Consider the following 17,372-nt stretch of genomic DNA (forward strand, 5'->3'; position numbering starts at 1 on the left):
TTAGAGTCTAACTATTATTTTGGGAATGCCCTAACAATCATAAATATAATGAATTAAAAAACTTTTCTGAACACCCACTAGTCTTCTACGCATCTCTAATCCTAATTATTTATTTAAGTAAACCCCGTTGGGGCATTTACATTGAACTGACTCATCCAACCTTCTTCACATTCGAATTTCGGTCGGGATTGGAGGCAGTAGCAGACATTACCGACCTCCAAAATCACCAATTACGTGAAGAAGAATAATACAAGCAGGACCCAATCGGAGATAGCACTGCCAAACAAGCAAAACTGAAAATTAGCTATTAAAGTAACACATAAAAAGACACATTTATGAATGTTCAATAGTTCAAAAGTCTAAGCATCTCAAGTACGCAGTTCAAGTAACTTTGCTAAATAATAAGGCAACCACAGTATGTTTCCAAACATAAATATGACTAATGAAACATCTATTTTAACGGCTTTTGCACTCGCTTAAGGTGATTCACTGCCCCTCCGAGGAGAACGGCGGTTCTCATCGTCATCATCAACAGGACTTCTATCATCCTTAGGGCTGGGGCTGGGGCTGGGGCTGGGGCTGGGATTTGGACTTTGGCTGCGGCCATTGGTTTTATTGGGGCTTCGGAACCTCCTTCCAACTGGGCTATCTCGTTCCGGGCTGATGGGGCTTCTGCTCCTTGCCCTAGGGCTACCACTATAGTCATCGTCTTGCTCATCAGCCAATCTACCATTTATTGGAGAGATGCTATCTCTTGCCTTGGGGCTGATATCATCAGGTGTGACACTTCGACTGCGTTTCCTAGTCTTGGAAGGGACTGGACTCCTTGATCCGCCATCACGATCATAGCTTCGCCCTCTTCGTACAGGCGATCTTGATCGGCTGTCAAAAGAGACAAAGTTAAAAAAACAATATACTACACCGATGATGCTTTCACATATCTGGTCGGAACAAAGTTGAATGTCTAAGATATCTGACCTATAACTATGGCTTCTGCTGTAACTACGACTGGGACTTCGACCGCGACGAGGTGAGCGTGACCTAACTGGAGATCGTGAAAGACTGCCCCCACGCCTGCAATACAAATTTAAAGAATTGAGGGATAAAATATGCTAACTAGCTACTAATTATGAAATAACAAACGCTGCATTTGTCTCCACAAGATTTACCTTAGCTCCTTTGGGCTATTGTTGCACTGTCTTTCAATGTGACCTCTCTCTCCACAGCGATAACACTTGTTTTTCCAGTCACCAGCTTTGCAATCCCGAGCCCAATGACCATCAAGACCACAATTAAAGCAACGTCCAGATCCAGGAGGAGGACCTCTGCCTAGATATTCACGAGAACCACGAGGCCCCTAATCAGAGCAGAAGAAAAAAAGATAAACAATAAGTTATTTACTGAAAATATATCTAATGACAAATTGATGCTATAATTCCCCCAAAATCATTCTTCTATTTATATAAGTTGACAAGGTAAATTACAAAACTAAAACAATCTTCTGGAGAACTTGGGAAAAATTGACCTTAAAAACTAATTACATTTGATCAATTTGGTTCATAAACCTTACCCCTTTAGCAAACTCTACAATGAGACGACTTCCATCAAATTCCCGACCATCCAAGCTGTACCTTGCATCATCAGCATCTCGAGGATCACCAAATTCCTGTTAACAAGAGAGTGAGCACAAAAAACCAAACAAACAGCACACAGTGCATTATTTGACCTATAAACAGCATTTCATGATTAATTAGAAAAAACAACTGACATTCTCAAAGCCTATAACACAACATCTGATTTAAGGTAAGTAGAACTTACAACAAAGGCAAAATCCCGCTTCATATCCACATCTCGTACTCTGCGTAAATGGTTGCCAGAAACAGTAAGCATCATACATCAATCTTAAACTCTGATTTGGATTTATGATACTTTGCCCGTCAGAGACAAGCTAAACACCAGTTTGAGAATGGTTGCCATTTGCATAAAAACACGCAATAACATTACAGAAAGAATCGCCAAAGTCACTCCTATACAATCGGGGCAAGAATTTCCACCAAGGCCACCACCCTCCCACCAAAGACCTCGAGGTTAGGCCAAACCCCCAGAAACCTTCAACAAAATCATTCAAGTTAAAAAAACACTGACACCTTGGAGCTAAGAGCTCCATCATATAACATGTATAGTCACATTAAACCAAGCACCGCATCATGCTTGGCGAAGATCCAATTGCCCCACCACAATGGTGGAAAAAAAATCCCCATATCTCTTACTAACTGATTAACTTACGAGCAAGTCAAGGTTATCTGTTTGATGCACAAATAATGTTCTCAACAATCGACACTAGCAAACAGCACAACACTGAAGATGATTTATAAGCACACGTACACATGCAGAAAATAACGAACAAGCTACTGAATTATAAATATATATCTTTATATATACGAAAAGCCATGTTATAGATTATGAATCAAGAATCATACCTTCCATATCGGCTGAAAAGTCGATCTAAATCACGGGAACGCGTCCTCGAGGAAAGGCGACCAACATATAGACGGGTATTGCCATATCGATCATCGTAACGAGGCATTTTCAATCTGCAAATACAAATTTTGCCTTTTTCTGTTAATATAATGCTACTAATTTAAAACCCGGTTTCACACAGACTCAATGAATTAAAATTATAAATATTGAGTTATTTTCTTCTCAAATTTGGGAAATTTCATAAAAGCGAAAACCCTAATTAACTTCTATTTATCAGCTTCGCCGAAACAAAACAAGATCTACCATTACTGAACATTCTATAACATTCAATTACGAAGAAAAAAAAATGAATAATGAAAAGGAGAAATTAGAGGAGATGAAGCACCTTCAATAGCAAAAACAAACACAAAGACTAAGACCCAAATTTCGAAACAGCCCTCTTCTAGTGAGAAAATGATTAAAGATTAGATTTATATCGAAGGAGCCGACATGGTTAACGGTTATGATTTGTTCTTGTAAAATTGACGGTCATGATTAACTGCCGTATTCGGTGAAGTCAGGGTTAACCTTAGGCTTCGGTAATGATACGTAAGCTATGGGCCCATTTTTAATTAATGAACCTAATGGATCTATTTTCCAAACTTTCGGCTAATAACAGCATACTAGGCCCATTAGTAAAGTTGGAACTTTTGCCCCTTTTTATTAAGGGCCAAGATGCAAAATGATCCTCCATCTAACAATTAAGTTAATAAATATCTTTTTATTAAAAAAATTAACAAAATATCCTTTTAGTTAAAAATTTGATAATAAAATTACAATTATAACTTTGAATAATTAAGTGTTTGGTATAGTTATTTTGCACAATAGTATATTATTTTTATGTGCAATAATATATTAAAAAAAACTGAAAGGTAGTATATATATATTTTTTGAAATAACTGAAAGGTAGTATATTAGTTTAAGATTGTAGTATATTATTTTAATGTGCTATGGTATATAATGAACGAAAGACAGAAATTAAAAAATATGGAATATTAGTTTAAGCTTGAGGTATAGTTATATTACACTAGGAAATATTGTCTTTATGTTCATTAGTATATCATGAAGGAAAGAAAAAGAAAAAAAAAACATGAGGAATATTAAATTAAGTTTTTAGTATATATATTTTCCACTATATTGGTGGTATATAAATTTTTCACTATAGTATTTATTCTTATGATTGCAGAATATAGTTTTTATATGCTATTATATATCGTGGAAAAAAATTATTTAATAGTATATTAGTTTAAGTTTATGGTATATTTATATTGGTCTAAGGTGTATCGTATGTGATATGTATATCGTGAAGGATATAAAGAAAAAAAAAACTATTAAATATTAATTTTAAGTATGAGGTATAGTTATATTTGACTGAGGTATATTGATTTTTATGTTCATTGGTATATCATGAAGGAAAGAACAAGAAAAAAAAACGTGTGGAATATTAAATTAAGTTTTTTGTATAATTTTTTTTTTCACTATGCTGGTGGTATATTAATTTTTGACTATGGTATATCTGCTTATGTATGCTACTGTATATTGTGAAAAACAATTCATTTAATAGTATATTAGTTTAAGTTTGTGATATATGTATATTGGTTTAAGGTATATTGTTTGTATATCATACGATATATTAATAAAAAATTAATTATATTGTTAAATAACATATTAGACAACAACAAGAGCAGCAAAATCTAAAAGAATAAAATATATAATACCTTTTATATAATGAAAAAATAGTTGACAAAAATTCAGTAGAGAGGTTTTGATTTATTATTTTTCATAATTTCTATTAAAGGAATAAAACATATAATACCTTTTATATAATGAAGGGTATTTTAGGTATTAAAAAGTAGAAAATGACATTTGCTTTATTATTTTAAAAAAGGGACATTAACTATCTATAGAGTTAGAAATAGGGTCATTTACTTACATTTCTCTGTTATTAAATCAAGATCTTAATAATTTGAGAATGAGATCCATCAATTAATTTGAGTATTTTAAGGAAAAAAACTGTATATATAGATGGTTAATTTTTTATTAAATGAAAAATTAGTTGACGTGTCAAACTTAAGGTTTAACACAGTATGACACACAACTTTTTAAGAGGAGATTTTGATTCCTTTTTATTAGGTTATTTTTTTCCCCCGAACTTTGACACGTACCAAATCATACCTCCTGAATTTTAAAGACCATTAAAAATTCCCTTAAAACTGTTGAGATTGTTGAATTTAAGAACTTTTGTGTAATTTTAGTAAAAAAAAGTCTAACATGGATAAAAGTTTATGGGGCATGATTTGGCACATGTCAAAGTTCGAGAGGCATAATTTGGTAGATATCAAAGTCCGATGAGCATGATTTAGTTCATGGACAATCACTGAATTATTTAAATTTAATGAAATTGGATAAAAGTCATTAAATCTAACAATCTCAATAGTTCAGGGAGAATTGTTAAATGCCAAAAAAAAAATTAGGGGCATGATGTGGTACATGTCAAAGTTCAGGGGCTAAACTTCTTAATTAACCTTTTTATTATACTAGTTACAACAATACCTGCTACGTAGCGTATAATTTTAGTCATGTAATGTATTTAATAGTAAAATAAATCTCATTTAATATAAGAGTTTTTACATTACATACTGAAATTTTCAATTTTTTTTTACTTTTTTACGGTGGAGCGAAATTTATTTCAAAAATACTGTGTAGGTTTTATACTGCGTACTGTATTCAGTTTTCACGGTTGTTTTTTAATTATTCTACTGTTGTTTTAATTATTCTGTTTTATTGTTTTACGGTTGTTTTATAAAAAGATAGTATTTTTGTAAAAAAAATCCGTATGTCAGTAAAATTATAAACTTTTGCCCAAAATTTAGTATTTTTTGTAAAAACTTCATTAATATATTCAAATAAAATATAATTATCATATGGTTATTAGTGTGACGTTCACATGATAAAAATACATTATCTATTATATGGTGATGCATATAGCTTATTTTGCCAAAAAACTTGATCCAACCGTATTTTAAATATTGTGCCAAAATTAATATATTACAAAAATTATATTAAATTTAGCACATAAATAGTATAATGTAAATTTTATATCAAAAACCTAGGTACCTTTTTATGTTCTGAAAGGCCTCTTCGCACTCTTCTATCCACTCAAATTTCTTGTTGCCTCGCAATACATTGAAGAATGATAAACACTTATTAGTTGACTTCAAAATGAATCGGTTGAGTGCAGCCATCCTTCCCGTCAAGGCTTGTACTTCCTTAGGCTTTGTTGGTGATGGCATGTCTATCAATGCCTTAATTTTTTCGGGGTTTACTTCGATACCCCTCGCGTTGACTATGAATCCCAAAAATTTTCTTGAGGAAACTTCAAAGGAACATTTTTTCGGGTTTAGCTTCATGTTATAATTTTTTAATATTTTAAAGCATTCCGCAAGGTCTGTGGTATGATTCCCACTTTTTATTGATTTTACTAACATATCATCGACGTAAACCTCCAACTTCTACCCGATCTAGTTTGCGAACATCTCGTTCACCAATCTCTGATATGTTTCCCCAGCGTTCTTCAGCCCAAACGGTATTACTTTATAGTAGTAGAGTCCCATGTTGGTTACGAAGCTCGTATGTTCTTGATTTGGGACATACATTTTTATCTAGTCATATCTAGAATATGCATCCATAAATGACATAAGCTTGTGCCCAACAGTTGCATACACTAACTCGTCGATCCTGGGTAGTGGGAAATAGTTTTTTGGGCACGCCTTATTCAGATCATAAAAATCAATACAAGTTCTCCAAGTTCCGTTAGGCTTTGGGACGAGAACAGGATTGGCTTGTTGGGTTTTATGCCCTAAATAAAACTCATTTCAATATAATCAGATTTACTTATTAATATAGATCAGAAATAACATTTAATGTTGCATGGTTCACATGATTTGTTTCATGATTATATGTACATAATGTATAGATTCATCTGAAACCCTTTTCACATACTTGATCCTGTTTATTGTGCCGTCAACACATTGGAAAGTAAACATGACTATGTGAATAAATTTTCCTAGATTTATCAGACACAGGGTTTTACTGATATGATAATCTACAACAAGAGTTTACTTGTATTTGGAGAAATACTATGTTCTTTCCAGAACATTGGTTAAAGTAAAGCTCAGGTTGGATGCATGGAGTATGCATCGGAAGGGACCGATATTGAACTTTGACTTAGATTTAATTAAACTTACCGTAAAATCTATTCAAGTCAATATCGCCTAGTTGATCCTAGATCAAATGATCTTAATCCTGTTATGATTAGGCTCAATCTTGAAAGGCTATTCGTGTTCCTTGAATTGTTAGTTAAGCCTACTTTTAGGTCAGGGTGATACGTACTTTTTGGGAACACGGTAGTGCAATTGAGTGGGAGCGCTAGCATAAACATGGAATCTATAGCTTCTATCTGGCGAATAGTAACCAAAGGATGATCTCCTTCGAGCTTGACCAAACGAAAATAAATGGTGGAGATCTCATTTCACATAAGCTGAAATATCATTTATACGGGGTCAAGTGTTTTAAGGATAAAATACATAGTAGGGTGTTACGGTAATTTAATTCCTTTACTGTGTAGATCATTCATATAGAGGATAATTGATCAAATTAGGATTATAACAATGGATAACTAATGATGTGTCTATATGGTGGAACATATAGAGCATTCTATATACTGAGAGTGCAATTCTAAAATCTATGCGTGGATTCAACGAAGAATTAATAAGTTAGTGAATTTTAGTGCTAAATTCTTGATCTACTTATTGGAAGCTCGGTTATATAGACCCATGGTCCCCCCACTAGTTGAGATAATATTGCTTGTAAGACTCATATAATTGGTTTTGATTAATCAATTATAATTCTCAAATTAGACTATGTCTATTTGTGAATTTTTCACTAAGTAAGGGCGAAATTGTAAAGAAAGAGTTTTAGGGGCATATTTGTTAATTATGATACTTTGTATGGTTCAATTAATAAATATGATAAATGACAATATTATTTAATAATTATTTATAGTTATTAAATAGTTAGAATTGGCATTTAAATGGTTGAATTAGAAAATTGGCATTTTTGAGAAAATCAGATGCAGAAAAGGTAAAACTGCAAAATTGCAAAAAGTGAGGCCCAAATCCACTAGTATAGGGCCTGCCACTTTTGTAGGAAATTTAAACTGATATTTTTCATTATTTTAATGCCAAATAATTCAAACCTAACCCTAGTGGAATGCTATAAATAGATAGTGAAGGCTTCAGGAAAATTACACTAAATTTTCTACACTTCTGATTCAGAAAAACTGAGCCTTTCTCTCTCCCTATCTTTAGCTGCCACTTCTTCTTTCTCTTCCCTCTTAAATTTCGAAAATTCTTAGTGTAAGAGTAGTGCCCACACACAGCAAGTGATACCTCAATCATAGTGAGGAAGATCGTGAAGAAAGACTTTCAGCAAGAAGGAGGTTTCAGCATCAAAGATTCAGAGAAAGAGATCCAGGTTCAGATATTGATAATGCTCTGCTACAGAAAGGAATCAAGGGCTAGATATCTGAACAGAAGGAGTCATATTATTCCGCTGCACCCAATGTAAGGTTTCCTAAACTTTATATGTGTTTATTTCATCGTTTTAGAAAGTTCATATTTAGGGTGTTAATAAACATACTTGTGAGTAGATCTAAGATCCTGGTAAAATAATTTCCAACAACTGGCCTCAGAGCCATGGTAATTGATTTACTTGCAAGAAATTTGGACTTTAAAACGATTGTTTGTTTGTTTTTGGATGGTATCATGTTGTATTGAGTGTTATTTGATGATTGATTGATGTTTGTAAATTTTCGTGAAAAATAATTGCGATTCTGTTTCTGGCATTATTTTTATTGGATAGTATGGGAAAAATTAAGCAAGTTAGCCTTTTACAGAACTCAATTTCGATTTTATTTGAATTAGTTATGAATTTTTGAAGATTTGAAAAAATCGGGGCTGTGCTGAAATTTTCCTGCGATCGCGAAAATTGTCCGTACAGCTCACAATTTTTTCGTTTTTCTTCGATTTTTCATGCTTTTTCATGGAATTAACTTCCGATTTTTTGTGTAGTTCTATATACAGTAGAACCTCTATCCAAGAATACACTTGGGACCAAGAAAATAATATTCTAATTGAGAGGTTATAACTAAATAGAGTTACACTTGAAAAAAAAAATCAAAATATAAAAAAATATCAATGTAACAAAAATACCAATAAACAATTCTTAATACTATATTATATTAAAATTATTTTTGAGTACATATAATATTTATACATGTACTATAATTTGAAATAAAATTATTAATTCTACATAAATAAATTTATATAATATATGTATATATTTTTTTAAGATATAATTATTCTTATATAGAGGTATATTTTATTAATACGGGACTTAAAAAATGTATAACTAATTACAATATAGAGGTTATTCTTATTTATAACTGGCCCAAATTGGGACTTCATTTTTTTATAACAAATTAGAGGTTATTCTTCAATAGAGTATTCTTAAATAGAGGTTCTACTGTATATACTATTACTATTCCTAATTCAATTCTAATTATCTTTTTGAATTAATTTAATATTTTTTAAATTTAATTCAAGATATTAGTGTAATTTGAATTTGAATAGAATTAGTATCTATCTTCTTGCTTAAAAATCTATCTTATTTTAAAATTTGATTATATCTTATCTTATTTTAAATTTAAAAATAAGATATTTATAATCATGTAATTTTTAAATGATATAAGATATTTTGCTAATTTTTTAAATTTTGTTATTTTATTTATTTAAATTACATTTAAAATTTGAAAAAGATATTTATTTATCTTTTCTAATTTTTTATTTAATTTTTATTTATAAAATAACATTTAAAATTTAAAAGTAGTTAGCAAATTTTTGAAATGATATTTAGGTTGGTTGAAACTTAATTTTTCAAAAATTGTAGGTTTAATTTTAAATTTAAATTTTTTAAAAATTTCGAATTTTTCAAATTTTTTTAAAATTTTCGATTTTTTTTTTATTATTTAATTAATTATTTTCGAAATTAAAAATTTAATTTAAAATTAAATAAATCCTACATCCAACTATCCAGCTAACCTTGTTGCAGGAGTATGTGTTTTAGCTTGTTTGTAAGTTTTCAAAACCTATTATTACTTGATTGCAAATAGCCATGGTTACTTTTTGCCAGATCTAATGATCTGATGGCTCCCTTGGTCAAGTTAATAATTTGTAACAGGTATATTTACAATCTTCTTTCATCTGTATATGACCTAGCAACATGATAGGACCCATCCAAAGTGTGCCTGTGTGAGCCTATGTGTTTAATTTGATTATAGATACATATAGGTTGTTGTTGCTAAAATAAATTATCATAGTTCTTGATAGAATTTATTTAGGCCCATTTAGTTATTGGGCTTATTCAATTAATAACAGTTGTTCTTATTAAGGTTAAATTCCTCTCTTTTGGGCCTTGTGTGAGAGTTGGGAGCCATAGAAGTGGGTACGACATACTGAACCCAGCACCCCCTCACATGAACCACCCCAATTGTGAAGGCCTATTTGCCTGATTTGAACAACTGTACTAGGTTAATTACACTAGTTTAACCTAATAAAATTGATTAGCAACATAATTAATTTCATTTATTTTGAAATTAATTTAAGAAAATTATAGTTTAAAGAATTTTTTTTATTCTAAGCTAAACTATATGTATTTTCTTGTATTTAATTAAATATAGAATTATAATCATCTAGATTCTTTCTGGGGCTTAATTTAAATTTTTCATTAAATATTCCTATTTAAGTTGATATTTAGTTATCTTCAACTAACCAACTTAAATCTGAATATCTTTTGAATTTCAAATTTCAAAATTAAGTTGAGGAATTTTAGGCATTGGTTATTAAGATTCTTTAGATATTTTTTAAGTTAATATCTTTTCGAATATTAACTTAAAATGGAATATTTTAGATATTTTTTAGGTTAATATTTTTTCGAATATTAACTTAAAATGGAATATTTTTGAATTAAGTGGTTACAACTTAATTTTTGATATTTAATTAAATTTAAATTTGAAAAATATTTAAGTTCTAGATTTTTTCTAATACAACTTAAATTAGATATTTTTTTTCAAATTTTGTGGAAAAGATACTTAGTCAAATAAGATATTTTCTAGATAGTTATTTCTAGACTACTTATTATTTCTAATATTAAATGGGAAAATATTATAAATTGTGAAATTAATTATTTAAATAATTAATTTTGGTACAATTTATTTTAAGTATATTTTTTCCTAGTATTAAACTAGAGATTAATAATTAAGCCTTCTCTACACTTAATTATTTATTTCTTGAATTTAATACATTTAATTAATTTGAAAATTAAATATCTAAGTTGATTTTCATCATGATACTTAAATATTTCTTTTTCATGACACTTAATTAAATAGAAAATTATTTTTAGTTGAAATTTAATTTTTCAACCAAATTTAAATAATTTTCAAAATATATTTTTTTTTCTTTATTTTATTAATCAAATTTTGAAATTGCATTTCTTAAATGCTGGAATTTCGAATTTTATTTGAAAAATAGATTAAAGTTGTAAATTATTTATTTTAATTTTGGACCAACTTAAATCAATGATTTTTTCATTAATTGATTAATTTAAAATAAAAAATTAAAATATATTATTAGAAATTGAATTAATTAGTCAAAGGAAAATCTAGATAGGTGATATTTTTGCTTGAAGTATTTTTCTAGTGTATTTAATTAAATAGAAAATTAATATTTAAGTTGATTTTCATCATCATACTTAAATATTTAAAAATTTTCTTATATATTTAATTAAATAGGAAAATTATATTTTTTGTTGTAAATTAATTTTATTAATTAATTTTGGGCCAACATTAAATTAAAATAATTTTTCCAGGATTAATTTTTTATTTTAACATGCATTTTCAAAAATTGTGTCCTTGAATACTTTAATTTTTCGAAATGCAATATATATTTATAGAAAATTAAATTTGAGTTGTAAATTAATTTAAATTAATTTTGTAACAACTTGAATTGAATATTTTTCTAAATATTTATTGGAAATTATTACTAAGATGGAAATAATTCATGTTATTTTCATATCCATCTAAGTAAAATTTATAAATATTAAATTAACATTTATATTTAGAATTTTTCATTCTAAATTGGAAATTTTAATTAAATAAATATATATTTAAAATAAATAGAATAAATAAAGAGAATCAAAGAAAATACAACTCTTTTTTTTAAATAATGAGCTTTATTATTAAGATATTCAATCTCCATTGTGGGTTTTACACCGCGTTTGTTTTAGTGAGTAATCCTCCCTAATGGAGGAACGTTCATTAGCAATTTCGCACCGTTTAACCTCGCATGATAAGTAGTTTGTAAGTGTTTTGTATGGTATGGATCACCCTAATGGTGGCGACCATACTTGACTTGTAAATTATGAAACAATGGTGGAAGCTCATAAGATAGAATTGCCTTGACTCTCGCCTAAACGGGACAACGCTGAATTCCAATCTTGATCGAATAAAAGGTTGCTAGAATGTTTAACATTTTAGATGAGCTGACAACTCTATTCAATGGATGGTAGCTTTGACTCTCGCCTAAACGGGACACTGATATCAGTTTGTTGAAAACCTTGGAAATTATTTAGGATTATAAGTTTTAGTATTTTCACTTGTCATTCCTACTTGCTATATGCTTATAATTTCTGAATTGTGTATGAATTTATATTGAACCATGTTATTTTCTGTTATTAAGTTGTAGTTTAATTTCGAATCTTCATTGTTGGTCTAACTTGGCTTGTTTATCTAATGAGATAAATCCCTAGTGGATTTTCACCATTAGACATACATAATAGTGTTAGATCTCGAAAGATAAATATTGTATATGCGACATCTAGCTGTTCATCAATTGATGACACCTTAGACTAGTATTTTTACGATATGAAACAAGAAGATTGTATAAATAAGATTACTTTGACTTTCGCTAATCGAAGCATCGTTGGATTCTTATTTTAAACGAAATTATCCTAATTCCTCTTAGCTTATTCATTCCGAATTAGCTTTAAAAACATATCATTGGATGAATGGTCTATAAATCATTTCATGTCATTTTATATGAGGCATATGATTATAATCCCGAAATTCTATTCCCAATTGATATAAATCCTCAATCTTAGAAATCTCCTACTTGTATGGGCAAATCTGACTTAGAGTTTGTATTAGTAGTGCTGGTCCAAGATAGAATTACTCATAATATTTGGTATAAATTTAAGTCTTTAACTTTAATTTTAGATTCCAAATAGAAATTTTCTTATATTTCTAATTCCAGAATACAATACAGTTACACTTTCTCAAGTGTTTAATATCCATCTTTTATTAATGGATTCAAACTGTATGGAATATGAGTTAGGTATTCTATGACCAGGATCCACTTGCAGTATTCTAAAAAACTCTTTGAGATAACTAAACCTATGTCATCAAAAGACACTACCATTTTTTTTAATCTATGGCATTTGTATCTTGTTCATAGTGGATTTGACAAGATCAATCTCTGCAAAGAGTTAATATGCCTATATCCACTGAAAGTAGTTCATCTCATTCGCAGATGGATGTACATTCAGGGGTGGATATGAGTTTTTCGTTGTATTCTTAAAACGATAACTCTAGATTATACCTTATGCGAAGAAATTTGAAATGTTTAAATATTTCATTAATTTCTAGCAATGGTTAAAACCATTAAGGTAAGTGGTTAAAGATCTTGCGAACTGATAGGGGTGGAGAAATAGTTAGTTGATATGCAGTTCAAAGATCATTAAATTGATTTTTGAATTATATCCAAACTTACCTCCCCAGAAATTTCGAGTTGCGTGTTGATGATTAGTTAATAGTCGTTGCGTAATTCCTTCTATGGTAATACAATTTAAGAATGATGTAATGGTTGTATACTTAATGTAAATCATTACCAGATTCATGGATGACCTAATCAAAAAATCTTAAGAAAAGCTAGAACTGTTAACCATGGTTTGTTAGCTATTCTAAGTGATTAGGGGTGGACCATCCCATTGTCAATAGATAAGAAAGTGTTTGTTCAAACAAATACTACTTTTCTAAGAAAATGACTAAGTCTGAAAAACAAGTAGCAAATAAAGGAGATATTTAATTCTTGATTCCAAAAGTGTTCTATCATCTTATATAACATATGATGATCCCACTACCTCTGTTGTCTTGTCACAACCGAAGAGATCAATACCATTTAGTTTTCTTAGACATAATTCACGGTGCCTTGTCGTAGTGGGAGAGTTTCTAGGAACTCACCTTCTTATGACTTGGGAGACACTAGTGATTAAAATCCATTGTGAGTTTAAACAAGTAATGGATTGTTAAGATAAGAAACTAAGAAGAAAGCCAATAGAACTATGGTTTAATCCATTCACATGGAATAACCTAAAGTTTTCGATTACAAGGACATAAAAGGAAGTTTTAGTTAATAAGTCTATTCTATGGACTTAACAAACTTCCTGTTCCTAGTATTATAGGTTTGAGTTTATCTAAACCTATGGCTTGTGGTATACCTGGTAATTACTTACTCTAATGCAAGCAACTTACTTTAGTAAGATGCTGAAGCATTTTCTTTCTAATGGCAATCTATAGAAGCTTCACAACTTCTTAGGTATAGATTTTATTAATCTAAGGAAAAGTCTTAACTATTCCAGAAAAGATAAAGCCATGAAAGAATTTCTTATATCAACAGTGAGAGGTCTTAGATATGCTTTTGTATGCCTTAGACCAGACACCTGCTGTTGAGTGGGAGTAATGAGTAGGTATCGGATTAATCCAGGAGAAGAACATTGGAAGACAATCAAGTAAATCTTAAGATTAAGAAGAGGAACTATATGTTAGTCTATAAGGGTGTGTTTAAAACTCTTAGACTACACCATATCAGATTTCGAAATTTGCCTTTGTGCTAGAAAATCTTTCTGATAAGATGGTGATTACTCTGGGGGTGGAATAGAGATTTTGGAGAAGTGTAAAAACCTATCTGAAGTCTCTAGGTCTACCAGAGAGGGACTGAATGTTAAAGCTGCAGGAAAGGTACTTATTCAGTCTAAGGAAAGTTCTATACATTTTTGGCACCATTCCAAATTGCCTTAAACTACTAGTGTTAATTTCCTGATTAACCAAAAGTAGTTGCCAAAGATATAGAATCCAGTATCCCAAGAGAGTAGACATATAGAGAGGAATTTCACATTATCAATGATTTTGTGATTAAAGGAAGAGTAATGGTGGAGAAAAGGTTGTGGTTAATTCAACCTTTCAGATCATATTACGAGGAGTTTCCTACTACTACACTTGATTTGTATATCAAGGTGTTGAGATTATTTGAAACACACTTTTTGTTTTAAATTAGTGCAAGTGGGAGTTTGTTGGGTTTTATGCCCTAAATAAAACTCATTTCAATATAATCAGATTTACTTATTAATATAGATCAGAAATAACATTTAATGTTGCATGGTTCACATGATTTGTTTCATGATTATATGTACATAATGTATAGATTCATCTGAAACCCTTTTCACATACTTGATCCTGTTTATTGTGCCGTCAACACATTGGAAAGTAAACATGACTATGTGAATAAATTTTCCTAGATTTATCAGACACAGGGTTTTACTGATATGATAATCTACAACAAGAGTTTACTTGTATTTGGAGAAATACTATGTTCTTTCCAGAACATTGGTTAAAGTAAAGCTCAGGTTGGATGCATGGAGTATGCATCGGAAGGGACCGATATTGAACTTTGACTTAGATTTAATTAAACTTACCGTAAAATCTATTCAAGTCAATATCGCCTAGTTGATCCTAGATCAAATGATCTTAATCCTGTTATGATTAGGCTCAATCTTGAAAGGCTATTCGTGTTCCTTGAATTGTTAGTTAAGCCTACTTTTAGGTCAGGGTGATACGTACTTTTTGGGAACACGGTAGTGCAATTGAGTGGGAGCGCTAGCATAAACATGGAATCTATAGCTTCTATCTGGCGAATAGTAACCAAAGGATGATCTCCTTCGAGCTTGACCAAACGAAAATAAATGGTGGAGATCTCATTTCACATAAGCTGAAATATCATTTATACGGGGTCAAGTGTTTTAAGGATAAAATACATAGTAGGGTGTTACGGTAATTTAATTCCTTTACTGTGTAGATCATTCATATAGAGGATAATTGATCAAATTAGGATTATAACAATGGATAACTAATGATGTGTCTATATGGTGGAACATATAGAGCATTCTATATACTGAGAGTGCAATTCTAAGTTCTATGCGTGGATTCAACGAAGAATTAATAAGTTAGTGAATTTTAGTGCTAAATTCTTGATCTACTTATTGGAAGCTCGGTTATATAGACCCATGGTCCCCCCACTAGTTGAGATAATATTGCTTGTAAGACTCATATAATTGGTTTTGATTAATCAATTATAATTCTCAAATTAGACTATGTCTATTTGTGAATTTTTCACTAAGTAAGGGCGAAATTGTAAAGAAAGAGTTTTAGGGGCATATTTGTTAATTATGATACTTTGTATGGTTCAATTAATAAATATGATAAATGACAATATTATTTAATAATTATTTATAGTTATTAAATAGTTAGAATTGGCATTTAAATGGTTGAATTAGAAAATTGGCATTTTTGAGAAAATCAGATGCAGAAAAGGTAAAACTGCAAAATTGCAAAAAGTGAGGCCCAAATCCACTAGTATAGGGCCTGCCACTTTTGTAAGAAATTTAAACTGATATTTTTCATTATTTTAATGCCAAATAATTCAAACCTAACCCTAGTGGAATGCTATAAATAGATAGTGAAGGCTTCAGGAAAATTACACTAAATTTTCTACACTTTTGATTCAGAAAAACTGAGCCTTTCTCTCTCCCTATCTTTAGCTGCCACTTCTTCTTTCTCTTCCCTCTTAAATTTCGAAAATTCTTAGTGTAAGAGTAGTGCCCACACACAGCAAGTGATACCTCAATCATAGTGAGGAAGATCGTGAAGAAAGACTTTCAGCAAGAAGGAGGTTTCAGCATCAAAGATTCAGAGAAAGAGATCCAGGTTCAGATATTGATAATGCTCTGCTACAGAAAGGAATCAAGGGCTAGATATCTGAACGGAAGGAGTCATATTATTCCGCTGCACCCAATGTAAGGTTTCCTAAACTTTATATGTGTTTATTTCATCGTTTTAGAAAGTTCATATTTAGGGTGTTAATAAACATACTTGTGAGTAGATCTAAGATCCTAGTAAAATAATTTCCAACATGGCTATCCACGAGAGATAAAACACCTCGCGTATAAAGTCATTGACTTATAACTTGTCCAATTCCTGTTTTAGTGCCCCTTGTCTCTCGGAATCCAAGGGTCTCCTTTTCTGCCTCTTAGTTGAGTAGTTTGGATTGACATTTAAATGATGACAGATAATGTTAGGGTCAATCCCTATCATATCTCCATGGCTCCAGGCGAACTGATCCTGGTTCACCCTTAAGAAACTTATTAGCTGCTATTTTAACTGCTCGTCTAGGTTCTTCCCTATGTAAACACATTTTGCGAGATTTCCTGGGTCGAGAACAACTTCTCCCAATTCTTCAATTGGTTTTAATAAGTTTCTTTCATCTTGAACCCGAGGGTCAAGATCCTCGTCCTTCTTTTCTCTTTCATCTGCCAAAACCGCCATTAACTAGTGACCGACTTTTCTA

General features: G+C 30.5%; 1 protein-coding gene across 4 annotated transcripts; it reads right to left on the reverse strand.

Annotated features, from left to right (window-relative positions):
• Positions 1-277: 277 nt before the first annotated feature.
• LOC115709457 (serine/arginine-rich splicing factor RS2Z33) lies at positions 278-2,993 on the reverse strand. 4 transcript variants are annotated; one of them, XM_030637568.2, is made up of 7 exons: positions 2,867-2,993; positions 2,481-2,594; positions 1,819-1,858; positions 1,571-1,666; positions 1,170-1,357; positions 979-1,074; positions 278-882 (listed from the first exon to the last, which is right to left on the reverse strand). In XM_030637568.2, exons 2-7 carry the CDS (start codon positions 2,585-2,587, stop codon positions 477-479), a joined length of 933 nt encoding a protein of 310 aa, XP_030493428.2. In that variant the 5' UTR covers positions 2,588-2,594; positions 2,867-2,993; the 3' UTR covers positions 278-476. The 4 variants fall into 4 exon arrangements, with proteins under 4 accessions (XP_030493428.2, XP_060967808.1, XP_030493429.2 ...); XM_061111825.1 differs by having other exon boundaries at positions 278-1,074; XM_030637569.2 differs by lacking the exon at positions 2,867-2,993 and having other exon boundaries at positions 1,819-2,109; positions 2,481-2,600.
• Between the last annotated feature and the right edge of the window lie 14,379 nt (positions 2,994-17,372).

This window comes from Cannabis sativa, chromosome 3, assembly GCF_029168945.1.
Source record: "Cannabis sativa cultivar Pink pepper isolate KNU-18-1 chromosome 3, ASM2916894v1, whole genome shotgun sequence".
Classification (NCBI taxonomy): domain Eukaryota; kingdom Viridiplantae; phylum Streptophyta; class Magnoliopsida; order Rosales; family Cannabaceae; genus Cannabis; species Cannabis sativa.